Below are 21,982 nucleotides of genomic sequence, written 5' to 3'. Positions count from 1 at the left end.
GACTAAAAGAGGCCACAGTTTCATCCTTTATTCGTCAAACCTGACTGCTAATACTGCAGTAATCACTTACCGGTACATTCCAGAGTACTTTTTGAGCAGATGGCATATAACTTGCCCATCCAATTGCCATTTCAAACAATGGTGAAGAATCCCAGCTATGCTCCATATTGAGAATATTGCTGTCATTTTGCTATCACTCCACTATGAGGGTTATGTCACAAAAAACACACGTTCCCCCAGCTTGGAAGGCAATTAATTTCCTCCCTCCACACTAAAAAGTTATAAGCAACCATTTAGCCTGCCTGTGTGTTTTAGTCCTAAGTACTGCTGGAGATCAGATACTGGAGCTATTTCAAGTGGTAACCTATATTTTGTAACATGCTAGTCTTCTGGATTTTAGAGTGGAAACTGGGTTGCTGTTGGGAAAAAATAAACACCACCTTTGTGTTTATCTGGGTCCTGTAATTGGCTGTAGCCTGTTATGGAAGCTTTTTACTTTTAACCACCCCCTCTCCCTTTTATCCCCTACTGGAATTTTAAGTTGTCCCCCCCCCCACCCTGGCCCAATATCTAATTACAGTAAATCATTATTTGAAGTCTGGAACCACTCACTTACCCTGGCATATAATTATAAAACCCTGGTATTCAAATATAAGGCTTTGTTCTTCACCAAACTTTCTAAAATGTACAACCCTTTTAGCTCTTTTCTATCAACCAAATGTCATGTAATACTTTGCCTCGAATCATTAAAGCTGCATGACTTTAAGATACTTCATGCAATTTCAGTGCATATGGAAAAACAATGACTTATCTCCATTTAATCATCTTATTAAATACAAAATAACTAACTGCACAAAGGTTGTGTGAATGTTCAAAGTGTGTGCTGCAACCTTTTTGGTTTATTGCTGCTTTGATATGTGTTTCTAAAGGTCTGGTTTAGGGTTTCTGATCTCTCTCTTTTTCTTCACTTGCAAACCTCTTCTGGGATTCAAGGTACAAATAGTGTTGTCCACTTTTGCAGGAGGACGTCTGGCCTGAATATAATTGGTTTCGCCTGCTTTATGTCACCTTGTTATGGAATCAGTGCAGACATGACGTTGCCTCCCTCCTAAGTACTATTCAGAAACTGAGAGCCAGCATCCAGATTTACACCCTACCCCTTCCCATTCTCATTCCCTCTTGCGAGTGAATTGCCTCTTCTGCATTAACTGTGGTTAAGGGAAATGTCAGCACTCAACTTCCCTGCAGTTACTTGCTGAACAAGGGTTCCCACTTAATTTCAGACCATGTATGTGCTACAACAACCATGTTGAAACTAAGCAGATCTGTGGTTGGTCAGTACCTGGATGGGAGGCTACCTATGCATCCTACAAATGCCAGCTTGAGAGTGGGAGACAACTATACAAAATAAACCAGGAATTTGGGAGGAGTAAATAGGCCGGGATCCATACACAGAACCAGTTCCATGAGCCCATGAGGGATTTAAATTTGCTTTTCTATAACACAAGTCCCACTCTTCATACTGCCACATGGGACGCTGCTTTTGAAATTGCAAGGAGTTTGTGATATTGTGATCACAAGTGGTTTGTGATCACAAGTGGTTTGTGATATTGTGCATATGCATATGGGGCCACCAAGTTAAGAAAGAAAGAAAGCCATTTAGGAGAGCATAAGGAGACAATTTGCAACCCAATCATTCATTTTGTATCACTCTATGCATAGATTTTATATGCTCTTGTTGAAAGGATTGTCAGAAAGTCTGGCTTGCATCAGTCCCACACCAACTGAAGTAGGTCTCCCAATATTAACCTTAACTCTAAGAACTTGTACTTTAACCAACCTGTTGAAGTTATCACCATTTAAACCTAATCCTAAACTTCCTGGAAGCAAGTTTCATTGAAATAACTGGAATTTGCCTCTACTTGGTGCTTCAGGAATAAAATTTGGTAGCAAGTTCAAAACAGATGACATATTCTGAACATTCACCCCAAAGGCACACTCCATTGTCTTCTGAGACAGATGGAAGCCAACAACTCTTGAGGAATCTTCAAAGCTATTGAACTTACCTAGTTAAATAGTTTAGTGCCAACTCTGACGGTGATGGTTTCTTAGATTCTACTTTCTTAACTACGATCCCTTTTTCTCGCATTAATCTCTTTTCTTCCTTCTTGCGCTCTTTCTTCAGCTTTCTTTCCAACGTCCTCTTTTCCTCTGGAGAAAGTTCTTCATCTGAATCCTCCTCCGGTTTATTTTCCTGAATAACAAAAGTACAATACTCAATCTACTGTTTATTAGAAAATGTCCCAGTTTCTATGTTGATAGACAGGGTGCATGTGAGGGGAGGGCCTAAATGCTGGAGAAACGTCAGGGTAGGCTGTATGGTATCTCTTTATGAACAGCACACAGATACATATTTGTTCCCACCTTGTCAATGGAGGCAGAACCACCCACTGTCAGGAGACATCTTTACCTCATACAGCAATGCTCCCGTGTGCAGAATGAAAAGCAGCCATTCACTTATATGGGAGGAAAGAAAAGGGCTGCATATAGAGACACCACTGAGGTGAGTAAAACAAACAAGCTTCCTGCTCCTGGAGTAAGGGGTGAGTTTTTCTCACTCCACAGCCCATCTACTTCATTCCATCAAACTGAATTTTAATTATTTATTAAAAACTTATTTATATGGTCAAACCTTGGTTCCAAAACGCTTCCATTTTGGAATGTTTTGGCTCCTGAACACTCAAAACCCAGAAGTGCTCTGGGTTTCAAATATTTTTCGAAAGCCAACCTTCCGATGCGGCTTCCTCTTGAGTGCAAGAAGCTCCTGCAGCCAATCAGAACGGGCTTCCGGAACGAATTACATTCAACAAATGAGGTTTGACTGTACTGCCTTCCACATTAAAATTATAACACAAATAAAAGAGAGACAATAGTCCAAGGCAGAGTTAAAGCATAATCAGCACACTGTGACAGCCACTGAAAACTGAACAAGCTTTCATTTGCAAAACCCCACCTATTCACCTACATTATCTTCACTGTGGCTTCCATTCCTTCCCATGATGCTACAGTGTGACAGCATTTTGCTTTCATGAAAGTGAGAGAGAACTTATGCCATAATAAACCTTTTAGTCTTTAACGCAATACTCTTTGTGGCTTTTGCCGCAACTAGCACCTCTGCAAAATGAATGCTGAAAGCTCCCTAGCTGACGTACGTCCAACATCCAACAGGTTGCAATCCACCATCCAATATATAAAAATGGCAGTGATCTACCACACTCTCCCATGGTCATTCGTCAACTTAAACATATTATATTTAGCTGGGGAAACCCAGCCAGATTATGATTATTCAGTGGTACCTCGGGTTAAGTACTTAGTTCGTTCCAGAGGTCCGTTCTTAACCTAAAACTGTGCTTAAACTGAAGTACCACTTTAGCTAATGGGGCCTCCCACGGCAGCCGCGCCGCCAGAGCACGATTTCTGTTCTTATCCTGAAGCAAAGTTCTTAACCCAAGGTACTATTCCTGGGTTAGCAGAGTCTGTAACCTGAAGCGTATGTAACCTGAAGCGTATGTAACCTGAAGCATATGTAACCCGAGGTACCACTGTACAATAATCATATTATACAATAATCATATTATAATCATTATTGTATGATATGATTATACAATAATCATATTATACAAATTATGATTATACAATAATAACAAATTATTACCCCCACACCAGCCCCTTCACAGGGCCGTTGGTGCACACGGGAAGCCAACACGCCCCAGAATGTCCACTTTCCCCTTTACCAGATGAAAGAGCAATGTGGGAAGGGGCGGCAGCGTCTTACTTTTGAATAAATGCAGCTAGGCTGGAGCTGGAAAGGTGGGGAAAGTTCAGCATCCATGCAGAACTAAGAAGGGGAGGGTTTTCTTTCCATGGGAAATGGTGGGAGGGGGGAGAAGGAGAAACGTCATGGTCTCTCTCGCGTGCTGCCCTTCCCTCAGCTCCATTTCGTGGCTGGCCAGCTGACCGGACACCTCCGCAGGTGCAGCCCATGCAGAGCCCACACACCTCATCTTTGCCTCCCTGCCCGGGGCTGCAGCTTGCAGGAGACGGAGGCAGGAGCCTTGCACCTGTCTGGGCCGGCCAGCTGACTGGGTGTCGGGCAAAGCCGGTGGCCGAGCGGGGTGCTTGAAGCAGCCATGATGGACCAAAATTCTCAAGTGATCCCCGAGTCAATTGTGGTCAACGCATTGGACATACATGCCCTAGATAAATAAAATTAAATATTCATTTACAAATTAAAAACATTTTTACTTGGGTTACCCACATCAGTTTAGTGGTGCCCAAGGAAGATTTCATCTCATACATACATATATCTCACATACAATAGAAATAAAATTAGAAATAAAATAAAAACAGACAGATAGGCTTGCTTTGGTCATAACAGCAGAAAGCTAGCAGCATGTTTTCTCAGAATTAAATCCTACTGTGATTTAAGTGATATTTGCTTCTTATCAATTTTGTTTCTCTATTTAGAATAATTATATCACAAGCAAAAACAATAACATTCAGCAATGCAAAGAGCAAATACACATACAAAAAGCATTAAAAGCATGGAACCACCTGTCAACACCTCCATGCTGTTAGGATTCAACCTTCATTCAGCTCATTATCAGTTCTAAGCACCTGGACCACCTCACCTGACTCAGCGGACAATGAAAAACAGGGACAAGTGCCACCAGCACATTCATTGCACATCACTATAAATCTTCTAATGACCCCACCCTGAGGTTTCACAGAGATGTTAAAAAGCATGGGAGGAGAACTGAAAACTTAGAGGACCCTGCAGCACAAATGTTGAGCAGACGTCTTTGAATGCTGCTTTAGGTACGAGTGGAACCACCATAACGCTGGGCCTCCAACTCCCACCTCATCTCACTGTACATGCTGCACTGCATTTATCAATTTAGGATTAATTTCGTTGTTACTTTCTTGCAATAACCGTATGTGTCACTTGTGTGTCCAATGATACTTGGGTGTGACAAATTTTCAGAGAAGCATGTGACTGTCTCACACAAAAGGCCTCACCTCTCTAGGAAGCATGTTTTAGGGTTCATGTGTGGACACACTTGCACAAATGTAACACGATGTCCATGATTTAACTTCACAGCGTGAATTGAACAAGGCATCCAGGCTTGATAGTATTCCTCCATCTGTACTAAAAGAGAATCTGAGTCGACAGGTGCCCCTTTTAGAATCATTTTACACGTTGTGTGTTAAGATGAGCTGTGCTCCCCATATATCATAAGGCAATTGTAGTGTTTATGGGGTGGGGGGAGAGATATGGAAGTAAGAAGTTGAAAGTCTTGGAGATGAATAAATTGGCTCCAGACCAAGCCATACAGTTGTAGATCACTGTTTCTTTTTGTACCATCATGCAGCAGAGTACTCCAATCAAAGTGGGGGAGGCGTTAACCTTTCTATGCTTTTGATTTAGTTCCAAGGAATTTGTTATGTGTAAAGCTGGAGGCCCTGTCTATTCACAAGAGGCCTTTGTTTTGAATTTGTAAAATGTCTAGTCAAACTGAAATGTAGCTTCACTGTGGACAAGTGAGAACCTCTCTGATCCAATTTCAACTACAAGAAGAGTATATCAAGGATGTGTGTTTTCTCCACTTCTGTTCACTCTTTTAAAAGTGATATTTTACTTTAGCAACTGTCCACTTTTGTTACACTAACAGTGGTTTCCACAAACACTGAGCTCTAGATTTTTTTAAAGGCTAACTCTGTTATCCGGTTGCTGATTGGAGCTGCAATCTGGATTAAAGATGCTGGGCCATATGTGGATGCCGTGCAGGCACTCATTCTCTGGTCTATTCTTGGCGTTCTTAAATGAGTTGGGGCTTCAGCTTTTTATTTGTAAGTTGGATTTCAACCAGTGAGCTCTAGCGCTCATTACCCTGAACCTTTCAATTTGATTATACTGTAATGCAGTTGTACATTCTTTTGGCCAACTATGCTTTGCATCAATGAAAGCTGCTTTGGAACAAGATATATGCATTGGGCTTTTCACCTGAGGCTTTGATAATAATGGTTGCTAATCAGGCTAAAATTAGGGATTTAGACTTCCAAAATATTTTATATCCAGCAAATACGCCTGCTCCCTGTTAATAATTTAATCCAATTGTGGGATTAAATTGACAAAATACTGAATAGAATCATAGAGTTGGAAGGATCATCTAGTCCAACCACTGCAATGCAGGAATCTCAGCTACAGCATCCATGACAAATGGCCATCCAGCCTGTGATGAAAAACCTCCAAGAAAGGAGAGTTCAGAACCTCCCAAGGGAAACCGTTCCACTGTCAAACAGCTCCTACTAGTTTATCCTGATGCTTGGTCAGAATCACCTTTCTTGTAACTTGAAGCCATTGGTTTGAATCCTAGCCTACAGAGCAAGAGAAAACAATCTTGCTCCATCTTCCATGTGACAGCCCTTTAGATATTTGAAGGTGGCTATCCTATCTCCTCTCAGTTTCCTCTTTTCCAGGATAAACATACCCAGCCCCTTCAACCTTTCCTCATAAGACTTAGTTTCCAGACCCTTGATCAGCTTGGTTGCCCTCCTCTGCACACGTTCCAGCTTGTCAACATTCTTCTTAAACTGTGGTGCCAAGAATGGATACAGTATTCCAGGTGTGGTCTGACCAAGGCAGAACAGAGTGGTAATATTACTTCCTTTGATCTGGACACTACTGTTGATGTCACTTAGAATAACATTTCCTTTTTTGCTGTTGAATCACACTGTTGTCTCACATTAAGCTTGTTGTCCACCAAGACCCCTAGATCCTTTTCACATGTACTACTGACAAGCTGGGTGTACCCAGTCTTATTTTTGTGCAGCTGATTATTCCTGCCTAAGTGTAGAACCTTACATTTGTCCCTACTGAAATTCATTTTGTTAGCTCAGGCCCAGTTCTCCAATCTGTTAAGGTTATTTTGAATTCTGAACAACAATGGACACAGGACAGAACCCTGCGGCACCCCCCTTGTCAAGCCAGAAATTAGGATCTAAGAGGGAGGCTCTTCTTTGCTTTCTGATAGTGGTGGAGGAGTGAATGGCTAGGATGGCAAGAGGTCCTTCTTTGTGGCTGTGCCCAAACAGCGACATCCCCTTCTCTAAGATGTTCAGTTGGCCCCTACTCTTAATCATCTCTTATTTGGTCAAAATGTTTGTTCTGACATGTCAGGTTGCGTGTTTTTAATAGACTAGCATCATATTTTTTTAAAGGGTTTTGATCTGCTGCCTTGTGTGTTTTTTAAAGCTTTTGTGGCTATATTGATTTTTTGTTTGTTGTTTCTTGTGGATAGTTGCAAGCTGCCCTGAGCGCTGCAACTGCAAAAAAGGCAGAGGACACCTTTTCTAAATAACTCAGTTTCCCACATTCCATTTCTAAGGGTACACATAAAAAAACCACACTTCAGCCTCCTCATTGGAGGTTATGACTAATGCCCTACACACACCCTACTTGTAGCTACTGTAACAACCCTCGCTGTAAATCTTTAGTACAAGCAGGAAAAACAAGACGATGCCCATTCCTTTTAGAATCGATTAGATGTCAGACACCTTGTTCCTGAGCCTGGCTGGATGTTAACCCAGCTTCTTAGTGCTAAATGTTCACTCTGCCTTCACCCGTGTCTCACCTCCTCAGTCTGTTACAGCGCAACTTTCAAAGAGATGGGGGAAAGAGACATTTTTAAATAAATAACTGAACAGAGGTCAAAAGCGTGACACAAAGATTCACCCGTCACATGTTGCACAGGGACATGATAAAACATCTGAGGTCAAAGCCACATTGAGATCAAAGTCCACAGGAGTTTCACCACTGGCTTACCTGATATTAGGATTGATTGTAAGCATCAAAAGCAGGGGCTGCAATTGTTGGCAGAATATTTAATAACTGAAGATGGGGGGGGGGGAATCAAGATCTCAAATAAAAGTAAGGAAATAATTGTATCACAGGATGCAGAATGTTCATACAATAAGCCATTGTTTAGGGAATGCTATTTAACGAAACGAGAACCAAGTGGGTGTGGGGAGGGAACAGCAAGAAGTTTGCTTATTGCCAAACTGTTTCTTAAAGATTATTTTAACAGCTAGACACACTTGACTTAAGTCTTCTTTGTGGAACAATCTAATTGTTTGTATTTGCCTCAGCTGCAAAGCGTTTGAATTAAAATGAGACTAATTCCTTCATGAGAATGTATCTGATAACATAGGCCTTCCTTCTCTCCACTACAGTATATGCTTATCACTTCTCTCCCTCCTCCACATTCCTCACATTATCAAAAATCTCTTTATTTGCAGTCCTCCTCTGTTTCCCTCCTCCCCCAGTGGGAAACAACCAAAACTATACAAGCAACTGTTGTTCTGTAGCAAGACCCCAGCAGAAAACACCAACCCTTGTAAACACCTCCATTTGGAAGATAATCACATCCATATATCTATACAAGCTATGTGCTGTTCTCCCTTGTCATGGGGTTTACCCAAGTGAGTAAAGGATTCCTTCATCCAGGTAACCTACAAGGGAACAGTCAGTATTTCAACTACATTAAAGCAAGACGTACAAAACTTTCAGATTCAAGCCTCCTAGTGCAAGTATTTAAGAGAATGTGAAATATTTTTATAACTTTTCAAGCACCACTAATTGCTCTGTGCCTTCTGCTCTTAATGATACCCTCATCCACTTTTCTGCATATTGTGGCATATTATTATTGTATTTAATTCAGTAATATACAGTTCTAGGTTGGCCTGGTGGACTGTTTCCCCACAATTTAAGGCTTTGGTAGAGAGTGACGACAAGGGGGTCTCTTTCCACAAAAGTGAAGATTGTAGCTGAATTCAGGGCTGAGCCAGCCTTTTTTCTGAGACGCATTTTTCCAAAACCCTGGGAGAGTATCTGCAACAGTGGTTCAGAAAAGATGGGCTTTTTTTCACAGGTACACATAGCAGCAGTTATACTGTAACCAAATAAAGCAAATAACAAAATGTAAGATAGAATAACAATAAAATAAAAATACAAAGGTAGAAAACAATGACCAGAGTTTTGGCAGTCAATGCCAAAACATTGCACTAGCTCCAGAAAGTTCCAAGACAAGGCTCTGCACAGGTGTCCACACAGAGGCCACAGAGAAGCTTAAAGCGAAAAAACCCCAAAACAACAAGGGAGAGGGCAAAAAAAAAATATGGACAGGTGAGTTTAAAACCCAGCAAGTGGCAACTTTTGGATTATTGGAGCAAGAAGTACTAATTCCTTCCTATCAGACATCTAGCACTACTGCACAAATGAAGCTGTTGGATTTGGAAAAGGGTGGCTTGCTAGAGGCCATAATAAATAATGGCATAAGCATTAGCTCAGTAATTCTTACAATAACTCTGCAAAGTAGGTATTATCATCCTAGATGGAGGAAGTAGAGATTGAGAGAAAGCGGCAACTCAAGAGAGTTCTTGGCTGAGGCAAGATGCAAACTGTGGATTTCCTGAACAGTACAGTGGTACCTTGGGTTAAGTACTTGATTAGTTCTGGAGGTCTGTTCTTAACCTGAAATTGTTCTTAACCTGAAGCACCACTTTAGTTAATGGGGCCTCCTGCTGCTGCCGTGCCGCTGGAGCACAATTTCTGTTCTCCTCCTGAAGCAAGGTTCTTGACCCAAGGTAATATTTCTGGGTTAGCAGAGTCTGTAACCTGAAGCGTATGTAACCCAAGGTACCACAGGATATCAGAATCTTGGTCTACTACATAAGCCAGCTTTTAGGTTATGCTACTGCAATACTTTCTCCCACTTTTATTGGGCTCACATAAAACATCCTATTAAGGCTGCATCAATCAGTAACTAATTATAAAAGGAACTTGATGTGGAATTTTCCAGGGAAGGTGCCTGCAGTTTACCTGAGCAAGAAGAACAATCTTTACTGCTATGAAAGCTCACAAAGGGCCTACGTGGGCTTTCAAACTGAGAAGTATGCCTATGAAGAAGTGGCAAGAAAGTCATTATGGAGTGCACACTAGGAGAGCATAAGTGTGAGGGGAGGAAGCGTACTTCTGAGAATAGATGGACAATATGGGTAGCTATTGGACAGGACTATTAGAAGCATCAAAACAGTGGGCTATGTTTGTCTCTAAGGCCTAGGGCCAGTCCTACAAATATTGCTTACTCCTTATTTTGGAATACAGCCTCTTCAGAGAATAACAGAACAGATTGTGCTGCATTATTTCTATGATCTGCCTTTGCGAATTAGCCACACACTTTGCACCACCATTCCAAATTAGACTTTGACTAGGTAATAACCCCGTAGACTCACAGCAACTACAAACATGCAAAACACCCACACCAAATAGCAACTCTGAGTCACATACGCAAGGATTTTTAAACTGCTATGGCAAGTACTGCTTGCAAACTGCTTGGGATTCACCAGTTACAATGAAGGGCCCTAACCATAGCAGGCCTTTAAGGAGTCTAAGCTGAGAAAACAGTGAATTTAGAAAGCTGGATTTTATGGCTACAGAACAGGTAAGGCTCAAGGAACAGAATTAGCATACTGCTAAAAGGTGCAAAGAAACTTATGAAGCTAGGTCAGCTTATTTGTCTGCATACCTCTACTTAGAATGGCAGAGAGAAGTATTCTCCAATCATATGTTACCTGATACTTTTAAACTAGAGATTCCAGGCATTGAAGCTGGGCCCTTCTACATTCAAAGCATGTGCTCTATTACTTGAAATACCTCAAAAAGGGAAGGTAGCAACAAACTGCATCGCTGCTTTGTTTTCGATGGCTAGTAAAAGCATGGCTATTTAAAAAGGCCTTTGGCTGGTTATTTTTATGCTTTATCTTTTGATGTTTTCTTACTTTGCTTCCCCCCCCCCATGTTAATATTTTGATGGGGACTGTTATTTATTTCAATATTGTTGTCATATATGGATTTGTTATCCACCTTGAGTCTCATACTGTACATAAGTAAAATAAAACTATTCTTCAGAAGAGGAGAACAGTATAAGAAACTGAAAACTGCGAAATATCTAAGAAAGAATACACTGCAAACACCCTTAAGGAAATACTATTGACTACTGTGAAATTTTTTATGGCAAATGACAATTTGATGAGATTGTGAAAGAAAATAAATAAATGAAAGATTCATTGCCCTGCACTTAGTTCAAAGAATACTGATGTTCATTCTATACAGTGCCTGAATATAGATTACCAGGTGCTAGCTCATCAAAATGTGCTAAGATGATGTTCACCTGGTAAGCCTTTTTCATATTTGTCCATAAGCAGTCTCCATCCACTTATTAAAGACATGACAAGAAAACATTTGAGCTATTCCCTTCCTTCTCCTGAGTCCCATAAATGGATGGGAATGCAATACTCCAGCTAAAATACAGAACAGCTGAACAGAAGTCCAAACAGTTTTGCCAAATTATGCAGATCTCAAGGTGGTATATTAATGATGAAAGGCTCACTGATAATTAACTAACTGAGGCTCTGCCAAAGAACTGCCCCACCGCCATACAAATCAAATCAAGACAATTAAAACTAGAGACAGTGCAAAACACCATGTGTATGTGGAGTTCAGAATACAAACCCCTCAAATAGCCCCATTTCAAGTTAGGACCAGGCTCCTTTGGGCTATGCTGATTCAAAATGGGATCTCCACTTCTTCATCCTTGCAGCTATAAAACTGTCCCCTGACAGCAAAGCCCACCAAAGGGGAGAGAGCCGTGCTTTGGGGGAAAGAGAAAACAAATGGTGGGGTGAGCTCACCACCTCAGAGAGAACCCTCAGCACCATCTGTTACCACCACCCCTTGGGTGGGACTTCTGGGGAATAGGAGGCAACATTCCACCCACTTGTGCTCTTCAGAAATACTCAAAAACCCCTAAAAAATGTTTTGTCTTTTACCGAAATACCTGAAAATCCCAATTTTTTTTAGAGATGACCTGGGGGGTGTGCACTGATACGTTACTGATTATAACCATGTTAAGTCATCATGTTCCATATATTTACTACACTTTTGTTATTTCATAAAGAGTTTCAGGTGATACTTAATGTTAGTCATACTCAGAGCAGATCCACTAATTTAAGTGGTCTTTCCATGATCTACTCTTGAGTATGATGAACATATCTCAGACCTCATATTTCACTAAGATAGAAACAGATTGACACTCCAAATAGTAATACTTTCCCAATAAAATGGTCATTCCCCCCAAAGGATGGCTCTCTTCATGTTCCTTTTCCCCCATCAATCTACTGTTGGGGAAATTAAACATCACTGGTTCAAAAATCTACTGTTGGTTCAAAAACAATCATTTTCCATATTTCTTAAGTTCAGAGATTAGTGCCTGTCCTTACATATGCAAGTTCAGAGGGCTGAACTTGATTGCTGCTGGATTCAGGGGTCGTGCTGTTGGTATCTGTAGACTTGCAGGAAACCCCAAGGTTTAGAGAAGTACAAAAAAATATTGGAGGGGATTCCTATGGGAGAACTAACCCCCAAATCTCCAATGTGGACTGAGAGTGGGGTAACAGACTATTGGCGGATGGGGATGCAAAACCAGGTGGGAGGGAAAAGAAATGGAGTAGCCTGGAGGAAAATGTGGCTGATTAGTTAGAATAATAAACCAGAACACTACACACTGCGCCTTGGTTCAAGCAATCATAAATGAGCCTACAGTCTACAAGGAGCAGGTTTTCTGGGTGGCATCCCGGGTTCTCTGGGATTCCTTCACAAGAGAGCTCATTAGGATGGTTGGCTCACTGCCAGTTTTTCCACGTTTAGTGAAGACTTTCTGCTTCAGAATGCCTTTGGATGATCTGTGGGTTCCTAGGTATATGCTGGTTCTTGATTTTATTACTCATCACTGTGGTTTTAAAACTGATTTTATAACTATTCTTGAGTGTGGCAATTTTTTAAAAATTGTATGGAATATGTTTTTTTTTGGGGGGGGGTGGAGTTAATAGTAGCCTTGTAGGCCTAGATACAGTCCAATATGAAACGTTAATCTTTATTCTCAGGTGGCTAGTCCTAGTCTTTATAACCCTGTACCTTATTCCAGAAGGCAGAAGCTGATAGAGATCATTTCCAGGGTGCGCACTATCCTGCACTATCTTTGCAGCTTTCTTATGGCACTTGGAAGCATAGATTTGATCCAAGGTGGGGAGAGCACACACAATTATTCTCTCTGCAGTCTTTACAACCCTGGACAACATTGTTTTTTCCCTGACCGTGCAGTTCCCAAACCATAAGTTAATACACTCTCAACAGTACAATGGTAAAATGCCATCAACAGGTCCTTTGAGATATTATTTTTCTGGAGGATTCTCAGAAAATATCATCTCTGCTGTGCTCTCTTCATCAGGTCTTTGCTGTTTTCTCCCCAGGTCCAAATGGCCAGATATAAATTAACAAATAAGGAACAACGAATAAGATATTCAAACTAATGAAAGAAAATATTTCAAGTGTCATCCTTTGCAAAATACTTTAAATAGCCTTCCTCAAAAATATCTCACAGAATGCTTGGCAGGAGGAAAAAGACTGGAAAGAAATTACATTAGCTAGAGAGTTAGAAAGGTTGCTTTATATGCAACTCAAGCAGTAAACCCCCAAACACGTTCTCTAGGAAGCTAAATTTAAATGAAAGCCTTTGTACCTTTCTGAGCTAGGAAAACTTTCAACCATTGGAAAGAAAAAGGAGAATGGTACATCTACACACACACACACACACACACACACGTTTGTTACTCCTACGATGCACACTGAAGCAGCCAGCATGTACTCAATTAAAATTCTATTTAGCCCTGATGCCACTTCATACTGAACTAAACATTTTTCTGAACAACACATAATCATCCATAATAGCTGGTGTATATAAAAAAATAAGGGAAAACAGCAGAGTATAGCACCTTCAAGACTAACAAATTGATTATGGCACGTGTTATTCTAAGATATATACATACACACAAACACCTATGTCCAGAGTTTCAGGGTGGAGGGGGTTGCGCATAGAAAGGTCAGAAGAAAATGAAATGCAGGGAAAAAATAATAATGATTGCACCCCCGGTCCTTTCATACTAGTAACTGAGCATAGTTTTGTCTTCACAAAGGTTAAATTGAGAAAGGAGGTTAAATTGAGAAAGTGACTTTCTCATGCCCACCTAGGTGAATAGGATTCTTTGTTGTTTTCGGTGCCAAAGACTAACGCGACCATTATTCGTCTGGAAATTCAAAAGATGAGAAAATTGTTCAGGCCACAATATAAACATCTGCTTGTTTTCAACCAATGTTGTCTGGAAAATGGGTAGAATGTCAGTATCACCTCCTCTTTTGAAATGAATGGCTTAAGTATGGAGAACAAGAAGCTTCTGTATATGAGTAATTTGTGAGTGTATTTATTTATATAAGCCACATTTTTTCTCATTAAAAAGTGGCATCCAGCAAAAAGTTAAAAATACAATTCAACATAATCAATCACATAAAACATATTGCCAGAGGCAGCAGGATCTTAAACAGCACAAAAGAAGGGACAGTCAGGAGTTACCAATCAGTCTCATAAATGCCAAGCAGAGATTATACTAAATTATAAACACCAGAATTTTAATTAATAAATAAAGCCTAACTAGTGGTATATGGAGCTACCCAAATTGGGAACTGACAACATATACAGGGTACAGAAAAGTGATAAAATATTGCTAAAGAAATTGCAATATGTATCCTTCCAAGGAATGATAGAAATATAAAGCTTCCTCTGAAGGAGTGTTTGAAGGCAACAGTTTCACCCCTAAACATGACATCTGTACAGGGATGCAAGTTCTCCAAGCTGTGACTATAAAACCACCTCCATTTGCTACAATAGGATGCAGGAGAGCCCCAAGCAAACTAGACAGAAACAGGAATATGTTACCCATCAGGAGTGCTTGGCAGACCATGCCCCATCTCTCATATTGCTTCTCATCACCTCGTTTGCTAAGCTGGACCTTATCATGATACAGAGTGGGAGCATCTGCACACTTCAAATGCATTTTCTCAGGAATATTGTTTAGGGAGTGGCTTAGTGGGCCTGTGGCCTGGGTCTTTTGCCATGGGACCTATATCTCAAGCCTCTCTCCACGCCCTTTAATTTTATAAAAACTTTGTTTACAGGATGGTTGGGCATGCTGCAAAGCACCGTGCTGGGAGGACTCCAGCCACCTTAACTTTTGCAGATGCAAAACTCTGTCATGGCCTGTGCCCCAAGTTTAAAGTAAAGGTAAAGGGACCCCTGACCATTAGATCCAGTCGTGGCTGACTCTGGGGTTGCGGTGCTCATCTCGCTTTATTGGCTGAGGGAGCCAGCGTACAGCTTCCGGGTCATGTGGCCAGCATGACTAAGCCGCTTCTGGTGAACCAGAGCAGTGCACGGAAACGCCGTTTACCTTCCTGCCGGAGTGGTACCTATTTATCTACTTGCACTTTGACGTGCTTTTGAACTGCTAGGGTGGCAGGAGGTGGGACCGAACAACGGGAGCTCACCCCGTTACTGCCGACCTTCTGATCGGCAAGTCCTAGGCTCTGTGGTTTAACCCACAGCGCCACCCGCGTCCCGTGCCCCAAGTTTACCGTACCTATTATTGCCCGTGTTTGCTGCAGACAAAGTTTTTACACCTGTGTTTCCTTAAGCAGCCAGAACAAAATGTGAACAGACATTCATCTTTAAAACACCAATGTTACATGTCCTTAAGAGCCCCAACCCCTCCCCACTCTTTTCACCCCACGCCAGCAACTTCAGGAGCATAGTGCTTCTGAATAAGGGAAAAGAAAAGGTACAGCTTTATTCTTCCCAGATGCATTGGCTGATCCTGAATTTCTAAGCCTGGTATAGAGGCCACTCTGTGCTCCCACTCAAAGCCCAGACAGGCAACTGGCTGCTTCTAAGTCAGCTCGTTGCTCCCCAGCATTGCTAGATAAATGCCAAAGAACTGTACTACAGAAGGGGGGGGGGAGCTTTTAAAATTGCTCCCCACCCAGCCCCCTAATTTATGCAGCTACATCCAGGCTTTTCTGACGCTGCTCAAAAATCTGGGCACTAACTTCCAAATGTGAAAGAGACCAGAAAAACACTGAATATGTGTGTTTTTGTTAAACTGGTGCAAGTTCTGCAGCCATGTTAGCTCCAGCAAAATCATTTCTTTTTTTAGGCTGTGGGTAAACCAGCCAAGGCTCAGAAGGACTGGAGTATTGGGCGGGGGGGGGGGGGCGGAGAAGAAGTGGCAGAGAGAATATGATGTTTTTGAGGTCCTTCGCTGGAGAAGGAAACAAGAACGCAGTCTCCGCCAATGAAAGGAGAAGAAGTACCACAGAGTGTAGGCAGGTTGCCAAGTGAGCTCGGCAGCGTGACGGAGCTGCATTGAGTTTCTTTAATGAAAGCCAGGAAAGAACACATTACACAGTGTTTCTTCAGAGAGCTAAGCTAGCCTCCAGTGATTGAAATCAATAAAAACAGTCGGCAAGGGGCCCAAGTGGGGGGAGAACCAAATCTACACTCCAGGACTCAGTTTGCTTTCCACTTTCCCCCCTTCCTTCAGAAGTTAAACTTTGAAAAACTATATGCTACTCCTTGCAGAACTCTAAAGGTTTTTTAAAAATTATTTTTGGTCCAGGGGCCTGGCGAGTGGACAGCCGCTTTAAGCTTCCTTCCAACTCACCCCCTCCATTCTCTTTTACAGCGTGGGCAGCAATGAAAGGATTGTTTTGAACGTGAAACCTGCTGAGAAGGACACCTCCGGACAAGTGCCTGATCTTACGACTTGGGGTGGGGGTCGGGGGCAGAGAGGATGAAGCCTGTAACAGAAAAACGTGTGAAGAAATGAAAGAGGAAGTAAAACATGGAATTTTGTTCAGAAGAAAGCTCTCTGTCTGGATAGCATGTCAGCTGCTGTTGTGGCGAATTCTGAAGCTGCTGAAGAGACAGCCTTGAAGGGGGTTGATTCCATATTAAAGCAGAAAAACCTGAGAATTCATGTTCAGTTAAGAGTTCAGGATCAATCTCAGGTAAGTCTCTGAGCAGTTTTTAGCCTTCTGGTTGAAAATCTGAAATTAAAAAGACACTTATCTTCATGGTGACTTAAAAATGTTTTCAATGTGCCTTCCTGTTAACTCTTTAAAGGATATTTGAATGCAACGTATTTTAGCAATCTGAAATGAGACATTTTGAAAATTCTGCCAGGACACCAATCATCACAAAGAATGGCCAAATACGCACAAAGACTGTGGAATTTCCTTTTTTATTCTTGTCATTGTGTTTTTGTGTAATCTGATTTATTGACCAGAGTCCGGCCATTACGTAACTCTACCCGCTCCCCCAAGGACTTTGTGTTCCATGCGTTTGGGAACCTGATTTGTTGTTTTCATTGTGAAAGATCGGGGAGCCCATAGACTGAAAGAAAGCAAGCTGAATTTCTGAAGGTTTCTGTAATGATTTTCAAATGAAGTATGTATCCACTTGATCGGTTTTATAGAGAGCTACATGGAGCATGTAAGCAGTCTGCATGCTTCTTAAAACTAGAGATATTAAAGTATCTGTTGTTCCCTAAACAATTATGACAGAATGCAACTGAATAATTTTATTTTCATGTGGAGAAGTTAAAAAGTGTGTGTGTAAGTGTGTGTGTGAGAGAGTGAGAGTGAGAGTGAGAGAGAGAGAGAGAGAAAGAAACTGTTGCTAAGGAATGTATAGGAGACTGCCAACACTCATGATTTTAATATGATGAGAAACTTGAAATCATGAAAACTTTATCTTGCTCCCCATAATGGTTGCAGAGAGAAGGGAAAACACTTGATACATGTCAATAGTATCTTAGGCTGAAAACAAAGAAAGCAAGTGCATATCCTCCAACAATTCCCATATGAAAATAGGGACATGCTTCCAACACTCCTATTTCCATAGTAAGGATCATTAGCTAAGACCCCCCCCCCTTTCCACTGTTACACATTTCTGAAGGTTCTACTCTGCCTCATTTATTATTTTAAACAGCCTAACTGCCATTCATTTTAAAAGCTAAGGTCCTTGTTCTTTTGCTAAAGATATGCTAGAAAAACATTATTGCCCTACATGATGTTATCAGTAGTTTAAAATACACCTCAGCAGCTGCAGTCTGTGAAATGATAGGCTGAGCACTACATGGTGTCATCCATGCAAGAGATTTCAGTTCTAGCCACCCCAGAGAGGGAACTAAGGCCAGAATGATGACAACTCTAGAATCTCACACTATTAAAAAGATGCATCAAGAACACAAAAATAAAGAGAGTGATTTATCATCCCAGAAAACAGAACAGTCAGAGAGTATGTAAGTGGGGGGAAATATTGTTTTACATCACTGATGATTTATAAATGAATTTTATATAAAGGCCTCTAATTTGGACCTGGAATTCTGGTGTCTGTACGGCTCCCACCATTAAAAGAACTTCCCATATGTGAACAGACTAGAAATCAGAACTACACAAATCCATGGCAAAAATAGAGAGAGGAAAATATCCAAAAGCTAATGTAAAAGAAAGAGCATTGTTTTTAAAGGAAATGGTATGAAAAATGAGTAAAATCAGGCTTTTATATCAACTTTTCTCCCAATTTCTTTATGATCAGATATACAAAATCCAGAACCATTTGTTACTTCAAAAACTGTAAAACTGGTTGTCTGCAGGGACACAGTGAATTTCCCCTTCATCCTCTGAATGTTTACTTCACCTCAGGTTTTTTCGCATTGATAAGGGATTAACTTGTAATGTTTTTGTACTAATAAGTAAACTGGCTTGATTAAAAACAAATATCTGATTGAGTCTAAGAAAATATGGCAAGACTCGTGAAACTGACTACACCATATGGATATTGCAAATTGTCTTGTATATTAAACTCCATGTCATACATGGTCTATAGAGAAACTGACTTGCAACAGATCAGAAATTGACAACTCCTTGGCCAAGTATGGGCCACTTACAGATGCCATCTGCTCCTCCCATCGCCCACAACAAAGGCAAAAGGTAGTGGATGGGCAGAATCTATAGTAAGGGGATTCAACAGCAAACCACCATGGATAGTAGAACCTTTGAGATTCCATAGTTGATGTTTTATTTTGAGGGGACAGACAGGCTTTGTATTCAGATTTCCCAGGTCCCATCATCTCCAGGTAGGGCTGGAACTTGTCAGAAATCCCAAAGAGCTGTTGTCAGTCAGTGCAGCCAACACTGAGTTAGATGGACCAGAATATCAGCATATTCTGATTCAGCAAACAACAATTTTTATGTTTCAGTGGGGGTGGGAGAAGGGACAAACAATTCAGGAATACTTTATGAGCAGAAAAGCTGCAATTAATCTGGTGCCAAATATAACCACAGTTAAAGCTGACCATGATACCCACAGGACTCCTATCTAATCGAGAGAACCTTGATGAGTCTTAACCCAGTACACACCGTACCAACATAATTCTTATCTGTAGTTAAGAATGGTGGATGGGGTACCAACTTTTGATTTCAAAAATTATGGAGCCAGGGGAAGGTCAGAAGGTGGAGTCTCTTGGACGCCAGAGAGAGTAGAGCTAGTAGTAAAAGCTTTCCATTTGCTCCTGCCAAATACAGTGGACTGAGCCCATGTCTGCATTCTAGGGTGGGGTGAAAAAGCTGCATAGGGAAGCAGGTGTAAGAACAATCCCGACTCCCCAGCTGCCACTGAGAACTTGCCAAGTTGCTCTGCCACCACCCACCCTATCTGCCTCAGCTTAAAAATCTTATTTGGGGGAAGTGGAAAGAGAGCTATGGAATAAACAGATACATGTACTTTACAGGCTCACAGGCAGGGGTATGTTAAATGCCGAGCTGGTGCTGAGCTTGGACTGAGCTCAACAACATGGCACATACATTAAATACACATTTTAAGCCTGGGAATTGTGAAAATGATGCTGCTTTTACTTGAAAAAGCAACTGACCAGAAGTAAAAAGAAAAACAGCTGTATTGCTCCTGCCCTCCCTACCCTGGCCACTTTGGCAACCCTCTGATGGGTCCACTTATTATTTATCCTGCGATCTGCACCAGCCTCAAGCATATTATACCTGGTTCAAAAGAAATGTTCATAAATATGGTAGTTTGGCTAATAAGAACAAAACAAAACATTTTTTAAATGGTGATTCAAAAGGTAGCTGGTAAAATGAAAGTCTAGTATAATGAAAAATGAATGCAGCAAGTGTACAATGGCAAAACTTTGAATGTACCTTTCTTCTACTAGCTTTTTGTTTGCCTTTTGCCTGTCGCTGAAGGCTAAACTTATTTTGTCTAGTCATCCATCTTGACATACTGCCAAAAACTCAATGTTTTCTGGCTGCACAAAGTCCCTCTTGGGGTATGCATTGGCACCAGACTCTCAAGGTTCAGGTGATATGCCTCTTGCCTTCACCACAAGAACAGTGGAATATTTTCCAGTCACTGTCAAATTACATTAGCTAATCCACATTTTGCTTTATCTGAGAATGAAATTCACTCTAGGGCCAACCACAAGGCTTATGAATCATCTATTTGAACAACCAGACTAATTTAAGAATAAGTCTGAAGATAGTAAGCCATTCAATATCCTTCAGTTGAGCACAATTTGCACAGATCCCTTGATACTATGCATTCACTCATATCAATCCCAAAATAGCACAGATACTTTGAACAAACAAACAAAAAACACTCTGTCAGACCATCTTTTTGGCTATAAATTTATCCAAGCCTACAGCCTCAAGCGTTCTCCACACTGAAATCCTTGGAATTTATTTGAGAGAAAACATGTTTAGATTCGGCTGCAAACCAAAAAAAAAAATCAACCCATTATGACACTACTGGCAAGTGGCTCATTCATCATAGTTCTTAGGCACCATACAGAAATAATGATAGACACGTTCAAGTTTGGAACAAAGTTTCATTGATAAGCAACACTACTATATTCCATTTTCCGGTCATACAACTAGTACCATACACACATGCCAACCTGTCACAATGTGAAGTTGCTAACCTGTATACACCCTCTCTCTTTCTGCCAGTAGTGAGCTGGTAGGAACTACAGTGGCACATCGGGTTAAGAACTTAATTCGTTCTGGAGGTCGTTTCTTAAGCTGAAACTGTTCTTAACCTGAGGCACCACTTTAGCTAATGGGGCCTCCCACTGCCGCCGCACGATTTCTGTTCTCATCCTGAAGCAAAGTTCTTAACCCAAGGTACTATTTCAGGGTTAGTGGAGTCTGTAACCTGAAGCGTTTGTAACCCGAGGTACCACTGTACCAGCTTTAGTAGTGGCCCCGGAGCAGCACAACAAGCTAAAATCCTGAAATATAACTCTTATCTGTTGGAGTTAGGGGATCTTCTTATTCAAGCAATGAAAAGATTTAGCCTACATAACAGATTGCATTGGTAATCAAGCTCCAGTCTTCACAAATCACACTAGTGACCCTAAAAGGCTGTACAAAATGCAAAAGGTAGCATAACCTCTGCACAAATGGAGTTCTCACTGGCCAAGCATATAAAGAAGCGACACACAGAAAACAACTAACTCCAAGAACACAAAACATGGAGCCTTAAGCTAGCTTGTTGAGTGGCTTTGTGCACACTCACATGCAGACACACTTTCTTCCTCAGCTTTCCATATTATTGAAGCTGCACAATTATATGTCATCCAATTGCTAGCAATGAAAAGTATTCCATTCCAACAACCTTTTCTTGCATTGAGAGAAGTCTGATATCAAGTGTCAGGCGATAAAATGAGTTCAACCAGGGGGCATATGTTAAGCAGCTGTGACTTAGCTGCTTAACAGTTCAGATTCAATGCCAGTGCAGAAGCTCTGCTTTTCACATCTCCCTTCCTACACCTACACACTTGACCACATATGCATGTGCATATAAAAAGAATCAGGCCAGTTTAGTTTTCATTTCTGGAA

General features: G+C 41.2%; 2 protein-coding genes across 4 annotated transcripts in view; one reads left to right on the top strand and one right to left on the bottom strand.

Moving 5' to 3' along the window:
- CHLSN (cholesin) overlaps positions 1 to 21,982 on the bottom strand; it is a 144,186-nt gene that overhangs the window by 27,895 nt on the left and 94,309 nt on the right. For both annotated transcript variants that reach the window (XM_080981290.1, XM_080981291.1), the window contains one exon: positions 2,067 to 2,254. In XM_080981290.1, coding sequence (XP_080837416.1) covers positions 2,067 to 2,254 — 188 coding nt within the window. The remainder of the gene's footprint in view (positions 1 to 2,066; positions 2,255 to 21,982) is intronic.
- Positions 16,312 to 21,982, top strand: part of GPR146 (G protein-coupled receptor 146) — a 70,805-nt gene continuing 65,134 nt past the window's right edge. The window contains exon 1 of one of the 2 annotated variants that reach the window (XR_013979439.1): positions 16,312 to 17,074. The gene's annotated coding sequence lies outside the window, so the exon portion shown is untranslated. The remainder of the gene's footprint in view (positions 17,075 to 21,982) is intronic. The other variant, XM_080981224.1, reaches the window with a different exon arrangement.

Source organism: Podarcis pityusensis, assembly GCF_964106645.2.
Source record: "Podarcis pityusensis genome assembly, chromosome: 14".
NCBI lineage: Eukaryota > Metazoa > Chordata > Lepidosauria > Squamata > Lacertidae > Podarcis > Podarcis pityusensis.
Note: the sequence above shows the minus strand (reverse complement) of the source record. Positions and strands in the feature narration are given on the sequence as shown.